This window comes from Buteo buteo, chromosome 22 (assembly GCF_964188355.1).
Source record: "Buteo buteo chromosome 22, bButBut1.hap1.1, whole genome shotgun sequence".
NCBI lineage: Eukaryota > Metazoa > Chordata > Aves > Accipitriformes > Accipitridae > Buteo > Buteo buteo.
The window spans coordinates 6,791,489-6,811,247 of NC_134192.1; the positions used below are offsets into that span (position 1 = coordinate 6,791,489).

The 19,759-nt window shown below is 40.0% G+C and overlaps 1 protein-coding gene across 2 annotated transcripts in view; it reads right to left on the minus strand.

Annotated features, from left to right (window-relative positions):
* The window catches only part of GRIA3 (glutamate ionotropic receptor AMPA type subunit 3), a 154,463-nt gene that overhangs the window by 59,927 nt on the left and 74,777 nt on the right, over positions 1–19,759 (minus strand). For both annotated transcript variants that reach the window (XM_075053769.1, XM_075053768.1), the window contains exons 5-7: positions 6,836–6,889; positions 5,194–5,355; positions 1,486–1,653 (exon numbers count right to left, since the gene is read on the minus strand). In XM_075053769.1, the coding sequence (XP_074909870.1) occupies positions 1,486–1,653; positions 5,194–5,355; positions 6,836–6,889 (384 nt within the window). The remainder of the gene's footprint in view (positions 1–1,485; positions 1,654–5,193; positions 5,356–6,835; positions 6,890–19,759) is intronic.

Consider the following 19,759-nt stretch of genomic DNA (forward strand, 5'->3'; position numbering starts at 1 on the left):
TATGTAAACCTCCCTTAGATGACTTCGAACACCTAAAACAATATAAGGCAACTGGCTGAAAGCCATACTTCTGCATTTTTTGCCGGTCGTCAGTTTGGCTTTGTTTATCTTATGAATTACATTCTTTAAATAAATTCCCCTGAATAAGGGAGTGTCTTGTAGCTGTGTTAGTTTTCTTTGCTGACATTAATACCTCATATCTCATTCAGAGGAGTTTTATGTTTTGCTTGTAATTAAGTTCAAATGGACAGTACAAATTCTTTAACTATTGTGAAGGTTGAATTTAATTAACTTCTCTTCAAAAGCATGTAATGCTACATTAATAAATGTGCAGTTAGGGTGTTTGCTAGGAAGTGACATAATGGCATAAAAAGAGCTCTGGCAATGTGAGACTGAACAATCTCTCTGACTCTTAAGAATGATACAATCTGATTATAACTCCTTATAACCTTCTGATATAATCTTTCCAATTTGGTAATTGAGAAAAAGCAGTAATTAAGCTAAGTGTATGAAGTCTGACCTAGGATTTGTTTATACCTAACATGGGCTTAATTCTGATCTCACTCAGTCCAGTTCTATGCCTGCATTAATAGAATCAGCTCTAACAGGTTTGTTTTAGAGTTATATGAGCCTGATCAAAAGCAGACCATATTCTTGTCTCTTTTATCTACAACATTATCCAATTTTTCCTGTTGTCACTTGCTTTAACACACACAGCAGTCTAAAAAGAGTTAAAAATCAACAAAATTAGAGACATAAGTGAGGTAGGATCCCATGCAGTAACTAGTGTTAGGGATAAAAATAGGCCATGCAGAAGGTAATCAGGCTGAGTGCAAAGTTATGCCAGGAATCAGAACTGGTTTGAGGCTAAACTGTGTCAAGGTTCAGGCTGGTGCTGAAATCCAGCAATATTGCTATGACTGACAACATTTTTTCCACTGCTTTAAACCAATCTGAGTTGACTTTTTACTGGCAAATTATCAAAATTGCACATATGTGTTTAAGTTCATGAATACCCATATCCCTGCAAGATTTACAACACACATGCTGAGGGCCCAGTCTAGTTCTGTTAGTCAGATTTGCAGCCTCAGCCTGACTTTAGAAACTCCCAATACATGTTTGTTTGCAAAGTGGCTCATACTCACCATCACGGGAATCCTGTGTGTTACAGGAGAGTCAGATTGTAGGTGCTCTGGTGTGGACAAGCAGGCAGCTGCTGCACCAGGGCCAGAGGGATGTGATTTTGGCCAAAGTTTTGAGAGCTAATTTGCTACGCCTTGCCCTCTATCGAATATATTTTAGCCATCCTTTGGAGTTTGTCATTAAGTTTGTTTTTTCTTTCATTCTTTTTTTTCCTGAGGAGCTGCAGCTGCTTGTGTGAATACAGAAACTGTGTCTACACGGAGTAGAGCACAAGTTCAGTCCCAGCAGAATTGCTGCTGTTGTGGAATATACACATTCATTAGCTGGTATGTTTGCACTTACCATTTTCAGCGCTCTTTCTATATCAATTCCTTGGCTCCATGGTACTGCAGGGTTAGCCAGGCAGTCTCCAGCACTACCTCTCCTGGACACATCCACACGCTGTCTTCGGAGGTAACGGAAAGCCTCTGCTATGACTAGGACTGCATCATGGGTCAGTGCAGACGTATACTAAAATTGATGCAAATAAAATATGGTGATAAACTGCAGTCTTAGAATTGCCCCAGGTTTATCAGGTCTAGTCCTTCTCTTTATTAAAATACTCTTAGAAGAATCATGCTTGAAAGTCCTTTTGCTTGCTCTCTGTCTCGCCGCAGATGCTTTATGTAGTTTAACAATTCCATTTATTTCAATTAACAAATTAAAAATATTTTCCTTTTGTATAGCATATAGCAGCAAAAACCCAAAACCAGCTTATAGTTGCATGAAGTTTAAATTTAATTGGAAGCTTGCTCATCTAAATGAGGTCACTACAAAAGTCTGCAATTGCATGCTGGCCCATACTGCTACCAATAGCAAAGAAGAGCTCATATTTAGTTTTTGCTTGGAGTATTCTTTTTCTTTCTAACAAGATTGCCAAGACAGAGAGTTTTGAATTGAAGTTAGCATAAATCATTTCTGTTTGGACCACAATCATGATTACGTAGCATCTGTGGCAAGGAATAGATCAGATTCCTTTTCTTAGAAGACAGCTATACAAGCGAGTAATCACAAAATGCACTTTAGGCATTACATCTCTTTGGTAATTGCCCATGTGCCTTCTCTTACTCCACAGTAAATCTGAGGAAGGTGGTAAGCTTTGTGTAGCAGCAACTCTTCAGCAAAAACCCCAGACTTGTTCATGTTGCCGTCAACTCCATCCATTGCTTGTCATAAATACCTGGTGATGTGCCCCAATGCTATAAATTTAGTATCACCTACAAAATATCATGGAGGTGTTTTTTTCACTTTTCTTCCACATTTATGTGTTTGTCTCAAAGTTCTTTCCTCCTAGAATGGCCTAGGCTTTGCATATGACATCACTGGTTTTCACTGGCATTACAGCATAACTATAATTTAGGGGTCTGTGCACAGGAGACCATTTCAGCATGCACATACTTGGCGCAAGTGAATGTGCTCAGTGTGTAAGACCAGATTTCAAACCCTTTGTAACTGAACCATTGTATTTCCACAGTGTTTGTAAGAGAATGAAGAGAAGAAAAAAAAGGATTTAAAGGGTGTCTGCATGTACCAGTGTGCCTGCCCTTCTTTTGCCTGTCCGTGATACCATAGAGCTCCTGGCTCCCAATGAACCTAACGCTGGAATTAGTGCCAGAAAACATGCTGCCCATGCGTGAATTAGAAAGGCGAAAATCCAAGTTTCAACGGCACATTCAGCTGTTCTCTTTGTGGATAAGACTTATTAAATTCAGAAGAATCAACTCTATTCTGTAGGGCAGAATAGCACAATTGGTGGTCTGTATTTCTAAAAAATGTGTATTAGCTTATTGCAAGCTCTTCAGTTTGATAGAAAGCCTTAGGAAATCTGCACAGAATGAGGCGTGTCTGCACGTGCAGATCGAGAGAATCATATCTGATAAAAAGGAGTGCAAAGGTAGGATTGTGAAGGTTATACAGCAGCCATTCTTACTGAGTTTTAAATGACAGCAGTTTACAAACTCTTACTGTGTGTCGGGAAGTGGTTCCTGCTCTGACTGTATCCAGGTACAGGTGCTCTTTTGATCCTGGCCACCTTTACCTCTTGCTGTGATGCTTTGCAGTGATCACTCTCGCCTCTTTTAGTAAGTTAACAAAGGTTATATGTCACATTCCACACCACAATATAGAATCAGAGAGTAATTTTAAGGTATTTGTTCTTGTATTAAAAAAATCTTGTAATAGCTGTCCAATCTAGCACTACATAAAACTTACACGCTGATAATTTTTTCAGCAGACTGCATCAATTGTCAGTAACCTTAATGCAGTCCCTTCCAAGTCATGCCAAGAGAGCTATCTAATTTTCTACTTTATTTGAATTCTACTTATAAATGCATGAGCATGCAAAGAGAAAAAAGAGAGAGAGAAGGGAAAGGCTGATAAAATACAGAATAAATTAAACATCAGGCCTTTAATCTCTAGGCAATTTTATTTCCTAATCACAAATATTGTACATCAATTTTTTAAGTATGCTTTTTGTCTGATTGACAAATACTGTGTGCATTTCTATAATGAGCAGTACATTTGTGGAAAGGTAATGTAATCTTTGTGTTTGTACCATATACTTAAGATTCTTTTTTAAGGATGGAGAATAATTTTTCCCTCGAGGTAAATTGCTTTCAAGTGGAACAAAATCTTCCCAGGTTAACTTTATATATTTCAGAGCTTTTAAGATTAGTATGATACTTATCTTCACTTCTGCATCACTGCTAGAAAGCTTTAGAAAGCAGGCCTAGGTCCTAATCAACAGGGAACAATACACTAATCTGAGTTTTGTGGGCCACTGTTTGCCTTTCTCTGCCTCCTCTGAAATGCCAGCAAGGCTGTGGGATGGTGTGGGCTTAAGGTGATTTTCCTTCCGCACAGAAAACACATGATCCCACGGGTGGAAGAGTACGCCTCCGAATGGCATCGGCATTCTGGCAGCAGAAACTCGTAACTGGTTCCCATTCTGTCTGTAGTCCAACTCCAGTTCATTGGAGCAATTTTGAATTCCAAATCTGTTCATCAATCTGCATGTGTCCCTCCCAAATCAAGCAGGAAAGACATGAATTGACTCCTCATGGCTGTGGTTGTTAGATAGGTCTGGCTTCCCTGAGACAGTCAGTATACAAGACGTGGAGGACTGTCACTCCCAGGAGTGGCAGAAATTAAGGTCCTCTCAGCCACCACCAGTCCTAGGTTTTATTCAATTATGCGAAAAAGAACAGGCCTTACCAAAAGAGGAAGAGAAAGAAGGAATGTGATAGGAATATTAATAATATGTGGTGGTCCTAGAAGATTTTATGACTTCCACCACTGGACTGGGTATCCTTGATGCACTTCTCAATTAGACATTGAATAGCATCCCCCTCTACTATAAAGATGCTGAGGCAGAAAAAAATCTGGGGAAGATATTAACAGGTTGCAAGTCTCCTAATAACAGTAGCCTTTAGTTCACCTAATCTATGACAGTTTCAGTGAACCTGGGACTTTCTTTTAAAAAAATTTGGAAAATTTTATTGGTTGCAGATATAATACCCGGAGTGTTTAAGTAAAGGACAGTGGTGCAAAATGCAGGGTTAGATTATGAGGGCAACTGTCAGCAGTGACTGGGAGGTGGCAGAGGCTCCTCAGTGAATCCAGAGCTACTTTATTTTGCACATGAAATTCTCTATTAGCATTAAAATGGACTAGTAACCCATAGTTTGCATCTAAAAACCAACCTAACTAGCCCACTCACCCACTCCAAGACTAACTCAAGAAGTTCAAGTTAAAAGTTTTTCATCCGCTGCACAATGACAGGATTTGCAAGACCAAGCCTTTGCCTCTGAGGAACTCCCACCCCAGTGGGCACTTGTGTCCCACTAACAGCCTCTGCCTCTTTCTGTCTTCTGGAAGGGCACTGAATGTTGCAACATACTCTCATCAGGGATCTGTATCACACACATGCACACATCTGGGGTTAAAAACCCCAGAAATAATTGTTAAAAGCAACTCATATAGTCTCCATCATTGTCAGGGTAAAATAAATACCTTTAACGGTGAGTTTTTGGCTTCTGGGAATTCCCTTTCATCGAGCCTCACCCAGCGCTGTAGAAACTGTTGAACCATTGGGTTTTCATTATTAACAATCTGGAATCCAGTAACGTTGGCACCTCCGTGCATTACTCTCTCCAGAACAATGTCTGTGAAACCCTGGGAGGACACATGTAGAAAACAAGAGTCATTGCCATCCAAAGTCCCTTTTCTTTGGCTCAGTTTTACAAGCATAGCATAAATGAAACAGATTCGTTTCCCTCTTCTTAGCTGACAATATTCTACCAAGGAGACAATTACTATCACAGTTGGGATTGTGATAGCAGCATAAAATAGAATTTAAAATATCTTCTTGTTCAGACCTTTGCGATAGAAAACTGCCCTGTTGTGTTGTGGCAATGTGGTATGTAATATTCACTGGTCAGAAAGAAAACAGTAGGGAAACTTGAAGTACTATTTCCTCTTTTCTTCTCATCATGGTGAGAACTGGTCAAAGACCTCAATCCCATTTGTACAGCAATTGTGCACAAAGGTCCAGCACTGGGAGCAGAAAACCACTTAACACCCATATTGTTCTGTGGAGGCAAAGCGCACACTTTCTTGCTACTTAACATTTCACTTGCAAACAGAACGGTATGATTCTCTCCCACTCTGTTGTTATTTATACCTGAGGCAGTAAATTGGTGTCTTTTTGATTAGCATGACTTGATTGCAGTCATGTTTATCTGAATGTCAATGGTTACACATGCTAAAAGGTAATCCAGAATAAGAAGCCCTGTATTTCTACGCGCACGCTAATCAGTGAGATCATGACTGGTTCTTATAATGCAAAATGACACATCTTAAAGTAATACAGTATTTATACTAAATAAGGATATTTTTAAAATTTGTTTTTTTCTGCTTTAATCACACCCAAACATGGATGCAGAGAATCTTCTACTAAGTGGGATTGCCAATTTAAAAATTGAGTTTTGGAAAAACATTTTTCCACTCACAGTAGAAACAGAACCCAAAAATTAGTCTTGCTGCAGGATCTATTACAATATAACACTTTTTCTAAGGAACTCTAGCAGATGGTGTTTCAAAGGCATCATAAACATCCCTGAAAGTCGATTTTAGAATCCAGAAGAAGCTCCAATACAGATAAAAATGTACTGTCTTGTCCTGGTAGGTCAACACATGCACAGGCACCACTCTACACTCTGAAATGCAAAAGAACAGCTAAACAGCCTGGGTGGTTTACTTGATGGAATTGTTCTAATTTGCAGCTTTTTACCACTTATTTATACACAAATATGCTACAATTATTTTTCCTGGAGTGCTTAAATTTCAAATATGTTACATAGAAGATTATGGTTATCAAGTGTCTTATTTATGAGGATACAAGCTAGTGGAAAACATATAATTGAATTATTATTTTAAAATCAGTAGAGGATATGAGCTGCTTAGACAAAAGAAAGACCATAATTGAGTACAAATGACTATAACATACCAGTTCTAGTATTTACTGAAGCAATTTCTCAAAATCCAAGAACTCATCCATTCACTTCCTCTTTTGCTGATTAAAGTTGCCACAATCTGAACAGAATATATTACCCTCTAAAACTTAGCTATACTTCTAATGAAGAAAAGTTCTTACCAGGTTAGCTAACATGTAGTGATAGCCTCTAGAATGTTTGCCGAGGATTACAACCTGTGTGAAGAAAAACAATTGCGTATTATTCAGTTGTAAAAGGATGGCTCTTAACTAGCGGAAAACAGCTGGAGTATGAACATTTTGGTAATCCTCTATGTCCAATCTATGGGCAGCAGGAGTATTACAGATCTGTGGCTTTACAGATGTGATGCAGTCATTTGTGTTTTTAAAACACACAGGCAGAGTACAAGGCAGAGGAACTCCCAACCAAGGCTGACAAGACTCCGCTTGCAGAGATGACCTCGCCTGGCAAACTCACCCTTGTGATCAGTGTCTCCCCTGCTGACCAGGTCAATGTTAGTTATCAGTTCAAGTATTTCTGCTCTGAAATGAGGTAACACTATATCTACCCACTCCGTAAACTCCTGTTTACTTTGTTCCTTGTTTGTGGAGCGTATGAGAGGTGGGTGACACAGCCCAGCCATTCACGATGTTTATTAAACTGTACCAGCACAGCAGGGCTCAGTAGGCTCCAGGTCGTTCAGGGGGTTTCCTGCCATGAGAACTCTGGCCAAGCCTTGTCATACATGAATGCTTAAAGTTAAATTCCTAAAGTTATAAGCAGTGACCTTCGTTGCCTTTTGACAGCTTTCAAAAGGCCTGAAAACTTGTTGCTTCCAGTGCATCTAAATGCAAGCATCTGACCTTCCATCTTTAGCCAAAATTTATACCAAATGTGATGTTGCACATTCCACTAAACCAACATCTCCTGCCCTTCCTGACCCCACTTGGGCATCTCTCTGTACAAACGGAGTCATTAAATGGAATCGCTAAGACACAAAAAAGCAGCAGGATGAACTGAGCGGGTGGATTCTGTAAGGGTAACGGGGAGGAGTGGAGGCACCACTGTTGGGGAGGCCTGAACTCTGCCACCCCGAGTGCTCATCCCCACTCCAGTAGTACTGTGCTTTTGCAGAAAGGAGGAAAAACACAGTTCCCATGTCCATGCAGCTGGCTGCCAGCTCACCGGCAATACCCCTTGTGCAAGATTATGTCACTGCACTTAGCACTACTCTCTTGCCTAGAGATTATAATCTCAGTAACATCCATCCAGTCCCACAGCTATCAGGTGGAACAATGTCCAGCAGTAAGAATTTAATTAATGGTTGTCAGTGCAGAATCAAACTTACCCAGACTTGCTGGGTTAAACTAAGAGAAGTTAAAAATAGCAAACATAATGCCGGCAATACTCCACAGCTGTATCACTGACCATACCCTATGAGCAGCTCAAGTGAAGAGATGATGCTTTTTGATGGAGAACCATATGAAAATCTATACATACTATACTAATGTACTTCTCCATGGTCACAGATAAACACTCCAAATGTCATACTCTAAAAGACATCTTTTCAACATGACCACTTACGTCTTTGCTAAAAACAGATGACATTTGAGTCATTTACTTTAGATATACTGCTGAGCCTGTTGAAGTTCTTGATTAAATTATTAAGTTCCCAATTGCCTCTTTGGGTTGTCTTGTCCTTAATAGATGCCATTTCTTTTAAATTCACATTTAATTCTGTAGGAATTTGCATACTTCCAGCAGTCTGAAAATAAATTGCTGTTCAGGTCCTCTTGAGAACTGTATGTACACTCTGTTGGTAAAAAGCATCTGCTTTCCTACACTCACATTTGTTTTCTATGGAAATGTGCAGGCTTCCTTCAGATCATCTGGTGTGCATGCTATTTGCATACTGAATTCTCTGTATGTTTTAACTTCACCTTAAAGGCAGCGATTTACTTTTAAAAGGTTAGAGACAAAGAACTTATTTAACAACAACACTCCTTTTTGTCGTTTTAACCTTAATAACAAATAAGAAAGCTTTTACATTTCTATCCAGAAATGTGTTTATTAAAGAGAAAAATACCACGACAGATGAAATCAGAGGCTGTAAGAAAAACATACGTGGAGCTGCTACAGGCATCAGGAGCAATACTGCAAATAGGAAATGTAGGACTCATTAGCATAGATCAGACTCAACTTCCATCTCATCTGTTGTCATGCCTCCAAAATGACCAGAAATAATTCTGTTTAGTCCCTTAGAGAGGTCCAACATACTACAGTCAAGCTTTAAGTCATAAAGCATATTTCAGAAGTGACCTGCCAGTATTTCTACTCACACAATCAACCATGTTAGTTCATAATTATTTAACTGGATCTCAACAATGTTTTTAAAATTCACTACACATGCTGTCCTAAATCTTAACAAGCACAACTCTCCTCCTCCCTCACTTTCCACCCTCTATCAACTGCCCAGCATCTTGAATGGATTAGCGAGCCCAGCAGAAACAATCACAGACATCGGTGTTACTCTTAGGGGAGCAAAGGGATGGATAAAGATTTTTTATGAAGAAGGAAAACAGGAGTATAACAAATAAATCTCATCAACTGCTTATATATTGTGAAGCTTATATAGAAAGTGGGATATTGAATAGTGGTGGTGAATAGAAAGCCAGGATTACAGGACAAGGATTTCACAGAGCTACATGTCTTTGGTAAGTTGCACTTCCGAGACTTAATATTGCTTTCACCTTGACTGAAAGAAAAGCTTATAAGATTTTATACTGAACAAAGGAGGAGGGGAAAAAAAATGGCTGGAAACTATCATGAATAATTCAGACTTCTGATCCCACATAATTCTTGCCTTGTAGATAAAAAGATCATAATGTCAGGTTTGATACTGAATCAAATAAAGTTTGTATTTTTAATTAACTCTTCGGATATTTCCAATGAATTAAGAGAAAATCTAGAGGGAACATAATTAAAACGTATCTGGGTTTAAAAGAAAAGTAAAATCTGCTGGCTAGCACCAGGCTTACTGGAAGTACAGACCTATATGCCAGATTTGAGAAATCAAGTCAGCATTGCCAATTTCAGTTTTTCATTTGCCTGGGGAAGTTATTTTTTGAATGAAAGCATAAAGACAACTTGGTTTCCACTGCATCAGTCATCATGATAATAAATAGGCAACTACAAATTTTTTTGCCTTAGCTTTTACATTTTTCTTACAGTTTTGGAAGATAGCATTGTAGAGATTAACTGGCTAGTATTAAATTGGTATGGAGCATCATGATATTTCTAAAGCAGTAATGATGATTCTCTCACGATGTAGCTCAAAGGCTACACAACACCTATTACTCCATTACCTTTTGACTTATTCCCTACTCAAATTACAACCACGGCTAGTTCCTGGTCTAGAACATGGATCTGGGATTTTTGGCCACGAAAATGAAATGTTGGAGTTAAGGGGAAAGGGAACATTATATGGAGACTGGTGAACTCTTAGATGAAAGTCAAGGCAGGGAAGCCATTTTGAACAGTAGTGACTGAGACAGATCCGGGGGTTTTGCTGGAGTATTTCTCCAAGGACTTGACGAGGAACTAGAATGGTAAGAACAGAGTGTAAAGGTAAACAGTAATAACAGACCGGAGACAAGGAAAGAATGGGCTAACAAAAGACAAGACTGTGGGCTCAAGAGAAATCAAGCAGTGGAAGAATAGTGCAGGTTTGGTAGGTGGGACTGAGCAGTCATATTTTGTCTTTTAAAAATATCAATGGTTTGTCTCTGATTCATAAAAGGGAAAGAGGATTTTTCTTTCATGGATGGAGGAAGTCACAAAACAGGTGAGGCTGGCAGGGACCTGCAGAGATTGTCTATTCCAACCCCCTAGCTCAAAGCAGGGGCAGCTCGAGCACGCTGCTCAGGACGGTGTCCAGTCAGGTTTTGAATATCCCCAAAGACAGAGATTCCACAAGCTCTTTGGGCAGCCAGTTTCAGTGTCTGACCACTCTCACAGTAAAAATGAGTTTCTTATGTTTAAACAGAATCTCCTGCATTTCAGTTTGTGCCCTTGCCTCTTGTCTTGTCACTGGGCATCGCTGAGACTCTGAAACTCAGTGAGACTCTCCGAGAAGAGTCTGGCTCCATCTTCTTCATTCCTTCCCATCAGGCACTTGCAGACATTGTTAATATTCCCCCTGAGTGTCCTCCTCTCCAGGCTATGCAACCCAAGTTCTCTCAGCCTTTCGTTGTATGTCAGATGCTCCGGTCCCTTAATCGTCGTAGGGGCCCTTCACTGGACTTGCTCCAGGACATCCATGTCTCTCCTGTCCTAGTCAGCCCAGAACTGTACACGGCACGTCAGATGCTGCCTCACCAGCGCCGAGTAGAGGGGAAGGATCACCTCTATTGACCTGCTGGCCGTGCTAATCCTACGCAGCCCAGGAGGCTGTTGGCCGCCTTTGCTGTGAGAGTGCGGTGCTGGCTTCTGCTCAACTCGTCTGCCAGGACCCCAAGATCCTTCTCTGCAGAGCTGCTTTCCAGCCAGGAGTCCTCCACCCGGTCTGTCCTGGCTCATGGGGTTATTCTTCCCCAGGTGCAGGGCTTTGCACTTCCCTTCGTTGAACTTCATGACGTTTCCTCTCTGCCTGTCAGAGTATTGCAGCACAACCACCTGGTGTATCAAACACTCCTCCTAATTTGGTATCATCTGCAAACTTGCTGAGAGTGCACTCCTTCCCATAACCTTCAGATGATTAATAGAGAGGTTAAACAGTATTAGCTCCAGTACCCTTAGGGTACTCCAAATAGTAACTAGCCTCCAGCTGGCCTTTGTGTTGCTGATCACAACCCTCCAAGCCCAGCAGCTCAGTCACTTTTAAATCCACCTTACTGCCTCTGTGGGCTTTGATTTTAGAGAGTCATTGAAAAATACAAGCTAAGAGGATATGCTTGCACTTTTACCTAGAGAAGTAGCTATCACAATTTTGGCAGCTGTGAAAAGAAAACTACCATGTCCAATTAATACCTGTTTGGAGCTCATCTTCCCTTCATTTGAATCCACTGCCATCTGGTCAGTTTAGTCTGTTTAATCAAGGTTATTTATCATCCTTTATTTACAAATGAAAAAAGAAAGAAAAAAATTAGATCACAAGAATACAGACTACCTCATCTACAGCTCAAACCCCTGATATTTTATGAGTCTATTAGATCTTTCCATAACATAAAATACTGATGCTGACAGGCAGTATTGCCACAAAGAAGGTCTAAAGATTTTTACTGTGCTTTTCATACCTGACAAGTGGCAGAAATATGCCACTTAACTGGAATGACAGGCAGAGATCTGACCTGCTGTAATGTGTCTTTCCATTTCGACCATATCTGGGAACAATGAGGCAGTTTAACTCTAGAACTCTTCTTTCCCAGGTTTTAAAAAGACAGCAAGAAGAATGAGATTTCCTATAAGCTCAGAGTAAAAAAGGATTTTGTCGTCTTTGTTCAGTTTATCATGCGTTAATTTGGGTTCCACTTTTGCAAAAAGCCCACATTTAACTTCAAGCATTTCTACTGATTTTTAAGTATACTTGTAAGTTTCTGAGGACAGGAGAGCTTAGCTACCTCCAGTTGAGCAGTAATGTGCCTTTATACCTTGCTATAGAAATACAATTATGACACCTTTGCCTTCAAAGCAGTGTACAAATGCCAGAAGTGATGGCATGATCCTTTCTTTTCAGCAGCAAACAAGCAAAACAGAGAAATGGACTCAGGTCTAAAAAAATTTCAACAGCATCGTCAGGATCAGCTATCAGTGTTGATTGCACTTTGTGGGAACAGCACGGATATCAAGCACAGCAACAACTGTCTGGCGAGACTAAATTGTTGTGGAGCACACTTTTCTCTCCTGGCTATCAGGTCAGGTGTTTTCTAGTTTCTACCCCTATTGATAGCATTTCTGTTCTGAGGATGCGAGTTACTTAAAGCTTATCCCAGATCTGAGCAGCTCCTACCCGATACTGGATTGAACGACTGAAAACTTGTGCCCTGTGATGCAGCACCCTATTGGACCAGTGGCACTGGCTAATCTGGTTTTCAGGACACACTTGAGAAAGGAGAGGAACAGAGTATCGGGGTGACAATCCAATTCGTTCAATAAAAGCTGAAGCCAAGCCCCACAAAGTTCTCGTCGGTGCATTAGTAAGGATGTTCAGCTTATCTTGAGTGGCATCTCTGCTCTGTTTCTACCACTCAAGGAAAGGAGAAACTGAAGAAGCCCTTCAGCTGGAAAAGAGAGTCCTCTCCCTGGCCTCCCTCCCGCTTCCGAAGGCCCTCGCTGCGGTGGGGTTGCTGCCGGTGGGACTTGCAGCCACGGCACTTCAGTTCTCTGGGGTCACTGCGCTGTTGACAGCAACGTACTTACCTTCTACAGCGTTACTGCGTGAGTAAAGGTGCAATAGGATTTGACAGCCATACATAATCATTCCTCGCTATGTTTACTTCGCACAGGTCACCCCTTGTCATGTAAATTTTCCAGATAGGAGTAGGATAAATAGGAGAACAGAAAATAAAAGCTCTCCTGAAATGTGAACAGGCCACACTAAAAATAAGATCCCTTATAACCTCAGCAGATCCATCTTTCCGTAAGTTTGTAGAGCCCACTCCCCTGTTTCCCAATTTACAAACATGCTCCTGGAGAAAGAGCGAGTTCCCTTTGAAGATTGTAAACACTGGACAAGGTTCAATCTTCCCTCAGTAAATTCACAAAAAATTGCTTTTTTGGTGTCACGATTTTGTCTCTTTCTATCATACCACCACCCCCAGCACCCATACATGACGTTCCAAAGGAAGCGCAGTCCTGCGGTGGCACAAGATATGTCAAACTACTGCTGGTCTGTCACAGCCAAACAGGAGATACTTGTCCTGCCTTTAATTCCACGGAAATAAAGCCATTTCCACATTCGGTAGAAGCAGTTTTCCTCATACAAAGGGTCAAAACCTCATGACTGTAATTGTAGTGCAAACCAGAGAAGGAGATTTATTTCTTCACTTAGTATTAATGGGATGGGAATCTGGCTACCAGGGGTTGTGATGCTGCTGTAAAATATGCAGTAAACAATGATTTCATTTATATGAAGAATGAGTACTATATTAAATTTGAGTTAAATATTAAATGAAGAATGTATTAAATATTAAGATGAAGATTCCACACACGTATTATTTGTTACAGATAAAAATAACTGCATATATAGTTGAGATTAATTCATCTACCATTTCAGAGGCGTCATGTCCTTTAGGGAATTTTGCAAATCCATACACAGTCCCAGTTGCTGGATTTTGTATTTTTGTGCAGTATATGGACCTAAGAATTCTCCTTCCATGCAACTCTGCCACCTTATACATTTGTGACTACATCTCATAACCAAAATCCTACTTTCCTCTATAGCACAGTATCAAGATCATTTGTTTGGGCTTATAAAACATTCTTCAAACAGCTTGTGGCTCTTCTGCAATGTATCTCTCATGGGAGATAATCTCCCAGAGAACAGGAAGCTCCTAGAAGAAGGGGACAGAAATGCACATATTGGAAACAGGGATCTGAGATGCCTCTGAAGTACTTTATTAAAGTTTTCCCCCTCTGGCCCCCTTCTTGTGCCCTTCTCTCCCTTGCCTCTCTCCTTGATGATAGTCACATCAAGAGTGAAATTTTACTTTTAGGCCATCTCCAGATAGATGGTGGTTGTGCATGTTAGTCCTTGGAGGGTAGTTAAATGCAACACCTGAAAGCTGTATTGTACTTCATTCTCCCTCCATATGGCTAAACTTTCTTTTCCCATAACTAATCTGACATTTGCTGATTGAAGATTGTGTAGTGGAATACGCATTAAATTTGTACATAAAAGGTTACATTAGAAATTACTTAGGAAAAAAATTACAACTGCAACGTAGGTTCTGAGGGCATGATACTTTCTCCTCATTTCTTTCAGTGTGATGACAAAGTTTTCTGTGAATTTTCTGTGCCCTGAAACAATTTTCCTAAATTCATTTTCCTTTGTGTGACTTAGCAATATTGTCAGATTAACTAATCTGTTGGCACAGTTATTGTTAAAGGACATATTCTACTGCAAAACATCAGACCCTGGAGGACACTGAGATGAAGAGTTTTATGATCCCTGGTAACTGACATTCATAATCACAATTATTTACTCTGTAAGCCGAAGAAAATTCATTAAATAAACTTTTCTTTATATCAAAATCTCTTCTTTGTTTAGACAGATGAGAACAGTGTTATATCTCTCAGGACTACATCTCTCTTCACAAGTCATGTCCTTCAATACAAAGACCTTCATATCAAAATCCATCAAAACTTAAGCTACCCTTCATCACTTGAAGCTATTTCACTAAAACCAAGATCAGATATAGGGGGCTGTTACAATCATAACAAAAATTCTTTGTAGCGTATGAAAGGGATACTCAAAATTGCCAAGACCTTTGCCCCTTATTTTGCCAAGATATTCCCAAGAGAAGATACTTGTTCCCAGAGAGCTTCCTTGAAGAGATATGTTGTAGAAATTTTTAATTAGTGAATTCTTTAGCTTCTTGAGTGAGATTAATAAAGTAAAAATCCAGTTGTGTTCTAGAGGAAATTTTGCAGTTGTTTTCATGGGAAGTAAATGACTTAATTAAATATGTTACTCTGCAGCAGTGATTTTCACACATAGATCATTTTAGGAAGGAGATAGTATTTTAATTGTCTACACAGTTCTAGTATATTCTTTGAGAAATATCCTCCCTTGAAAAGTATTCATAATGGAGTGATTTTATATCCAAGGTAATTTCACAGAGGTTCCAGTGCTTTCTCAAGCCTCTGTGAAATCTTAAGTTCAAAACTCACCTGAAATTTCACATAGAGGCTTCGGATCTCACAGAAAAACAACCAAAACCCAAATGTGTACAGAAGTTTCAAATCACAATAAGCTTTTTGTGTTGAGTGCCAAATTGCTTTAATTTGACACTGACAAACCATGCTACGGTACTCTCCTCATTGGTTTCATCTTCTAGATCTGCTGGTTCAGTGTTCCCACCTTACGGGAAAGATCGTCACTGTATTCTGTCTTCCTACTGCTTCTGATAAATTCTGAAATATTCATCTATCTTGCTTCTCACCCCGTCAAGGGTGTCACGGATGAGCGACAGTCAAGGCCCTGTGGAAATAAATCTTCTGCTGCTTAAGCCTCAGTTCACCACCTCTGAGAAGCGACATGAGGTTTTGCTAACCTGAGAGGGAACGGGTACTGCTGCTGTCTCTGCTCTGATACTCCAGAGAGCCCAAACGAACAGGAATTTATGTTAAATGCTCAGATGGGTAAGCTTTTCAGTAACCATCACATGCTTTTCACTGACACACAACCATGTTTCTAAAAGAAACCAGTACCTCTTAGTCAATTCTTAGCTCAGAAATGTGCACCTGGCTGTACTGCTAGAGTTGATTGCCTTTCCCTAGCAACATTCATTATTAAATTTCCTTCAATCTGCAATGCAACCAGCTCCTATCCCATGTAACATGGTCCCATCACAATGACATCCTCATTCCCAGCTTCACATAACGCTCTCTTTACTTATGCTACCTCCTTGCTTCTCAGCAGTTGTGGATGCTCTCATTGTAGACCTGCAAGTCCACATCAGGTATATCAAAATCAGCACTACCACAGCTAACTTCCAGACTAGCATCCTTCACTAAATTTCACAATACCCAACATCACTTTCACAAAACTGTTAATAATAGTAATCTTACATTTATTCTTAGTTTTCCAAACCTTCTACAGGAATCACAAATGCTTCAGCACTGTCATACAGTTTGAAGGCATATCCACATCATTAACAAGCAGTTCTTTAGTGACCTTTGCATCATGCGCCTAATCCCTGTGACACCAGAGATGATATCTAACTGTCCTTTTTGGCTTTCAATACTGTGAAACTGTATGTTGAACATTCTTAAGAGTACACTCTTGCAATCACAGACAAACATAAACAATGCTCATTTCTTCTTCTCATATCCCACAGGGTAAATGAAACTCCTTCAGTCTTAGCTGCTCAAAATATAAAAGGATGTATATCTGTTAGGGGAAGAGAGGAAGAAATGAGGTAAACTGAGGCACACAGTTTTAATTTTAAAAATACATAAATTTCCCATTTTCTCCACACCTTCCATCAGCATGTCAGAGTAAAATCTCAGTATTATTTCCTGGAATTGAACAAGAGTCCTTGGAAACAGAATTCTGCTTATATAAACCATTACTGCATGTCAGGATCACTTCAAACTATTATTTGGATATAACCCAGAAGTGTCGCAGTAATTCAGTCCCAATGCTCACATGAGAATCTTTTGGAAAGGGTTTTGTACTGCAGAGCACTGCCTTCAAGCAGACCAAAAAATACTGAAGAGTAGCCATTCTTTTTTTTTCTTCCTTTTGAGCATTTCCTTTCCTTTTTAAGTGCCCTATGAAATTAAGGAAAAAACCCCAAACATCAGTGCAACCTCCTCTAGGAAAAACAAGGTTACTTTTTCTTATATTTTTTATTATAAATGGAATTTTACTGTGACTAGAATTGCATTCAGTTTGCTCTTTTCAATGCTCTGAAGGAGCGTGAAAGGTTTATTCTGCTTCACTATAAACAGCACACTGCAATATTCCCCATATAACTTGGTGCATAAACCATGAACTGAAAGAGATTACGAAGAGTTAATTTATTTTTACTAGACTTAGCCTATGCAGCAGGGGAGGCCGTTTTACTTATATGAGGTAATAAAGTTACAGCAATATTTTTCTTTTCTGATTCTTTACATGCATTCTCCCAGGACAGAAGATACTCAGGGTGTATTTAAGGGTCTATGTATATTGTTGATAATTTTATTCATCACACGTTTTGGAAGAATGAGCTTCCAGTAGTTCATACACCATTATACCTACACATGCACACCCATGGCGTGACACAAATAAATTTACCTTAGCAACGTGGGCTTTCTTTAAGCCTGGGAACATTAACTTCCTCTAAAATTGTTATGCTGTTTTCCATCTTACTGGTTGAATACTGTGGGATGAGTTTGGATTTGAGGTTTAGTTAATGATGTATAGGGCCCAATTCTTTGTAAATTTAGCCCAGGCTGCCCCGGTAGCTTTAATCTGCTCCATGGAAGCCAGTGGAATTGCACTGGTATGAAGGGATAAGAGACAGGAATCACGTATAAATGTATTAGTAGAAGCAGCGAGTGATTTGCACTGGGACGGTCCTTTCCCATCTCATGGCCTGATCCAAACCCATCTGTAGCCCAGAGCAAATGCACCATAGCTCCGGATCACACCTAGAGACCTCATATTTAGGGACTTCCCCCTGCAAGGCTGTAGCTATCAGTGGCTAGTGTCTTACGTACCGCACCACCAGCATCTGGGCTAAACAAGCCAAGCGGGGTGGTCCCCACTCCAAAAATCTTGCTGTTTAAACTGTAGTGTAAACAGTGCTTCACAAAATGCACTTGGGAACACTTTGGTGCACGAGGGGCCCTGAAAAGTACCACTGGTTCTCTTCCTCTCCCAGACACGATTCATATCGCACTGAAGCCATTAATCCTGCCATAGTCAGCTGTGAAAAAAAGACATACGCTCTTGTGCGGCTTTTCTTTTACTGAGTTAGGACTTCTTCCCTTGTAAATGGACTTATGAGACACCAGAACTATCACGCTGTCTCTGGTGATGTACAATGCCTGTTTGCACAGTGGTATTGTGCTATTACTATTCATTTTGATAGTGTGTTTCCTTCCTCTCCCTGCAGTTGGTTCATCTGAATTGTCGCCAAGATGGTTGCCTTGGAAACTAATTAAGGAAAGCCTTTGGTTAGAAGCAGAGTTTCAAGCATTAAACTATTTGAGAGACAGATGCAGAAATTAAGGTAATGTCTGCTAAGATGAAAGGGTTTATCCTTTATATGGAGAAGAAAGAACCACATTAAATGCTAGGACTGTAACAAAGCAACTTCTATACAACACTGATTTTTAAAACCTGGAAGAGATGTGTGAGTGAGGGATTTTAAAATCAGCCGGGGCTTATAAGAGGTGACAAAGATTCCCAGAGCTATTAGGGATGGGGAGATGGACAAATGCAGTGGGACAAAAAACTCAGGAGATCACGTTGAGCAAATTCTAGCCAGCTCTCCCTTTCCCTCAAATACTCTGTATCTTTAAGAGACTTCTTGTGAACGTTGTTTTTGAAAAATACCAGTACAGCTAAAGAAAGACCAAATCCTCTCCCCACAGTCCAGGTATGGCATGAGAAGCATCAGTGTGTACATTTGCTTCCAAAGTACATCAAATGCAGGAGTGAGAGGCTATAGCAAATGGCCCTCAGGCTCAACTTTTCTACTGAGACCGTCAACAAGGGTAACAATTAGTGCCAGCTGCAGAAGCAGCTCATATGATGTGGACACAGGCTAAATAATGAGTGGGACCCTCAGAGGGCTTTCTAAGGGCAAACACGCATGCACAAATTCTGTGCACCGAAAAGCTGCAAAGAAAGGCGCACTACGCGGCAAACGGTGCTTTTACAGCTACCTATTAACTGAAGTTCAAAGCAAATACAATCTATGAGCACAATGGTATCAATTTAAATATTGTCTCCAGGATAATGTTCAGGATAACGGCTGACTCTACACTTGCAGCAGCATACCTGAGAAAAGATTTTGGTTCTCTGTACATTTAATGGCAATGCAAAGGTTGCCATATAAATATGCCTGTAACTGCATAAAAGCATACTACCAATGTTGTGGTAAAAATATGCAAAACACCAAAAGCAGATGCACGTGTGTGCATTGGTGTGTGCATTTATATCCCATGAATTATCACAAAACATAAAATGAGTAATTGCCACCATCACAGAAAAATAAAAACTCTAATGGTGACTTCAGGTTCATATGCCTCTGGCAAAAGAAACCGGAGCTGCTTGGCAGTGGTCTTCTACATACAGCAGCTTGCACATTTACGGTGAGACATTTTGTATTAATTATTAGCGTTACTGATCAGATACATTTAAAACTGTG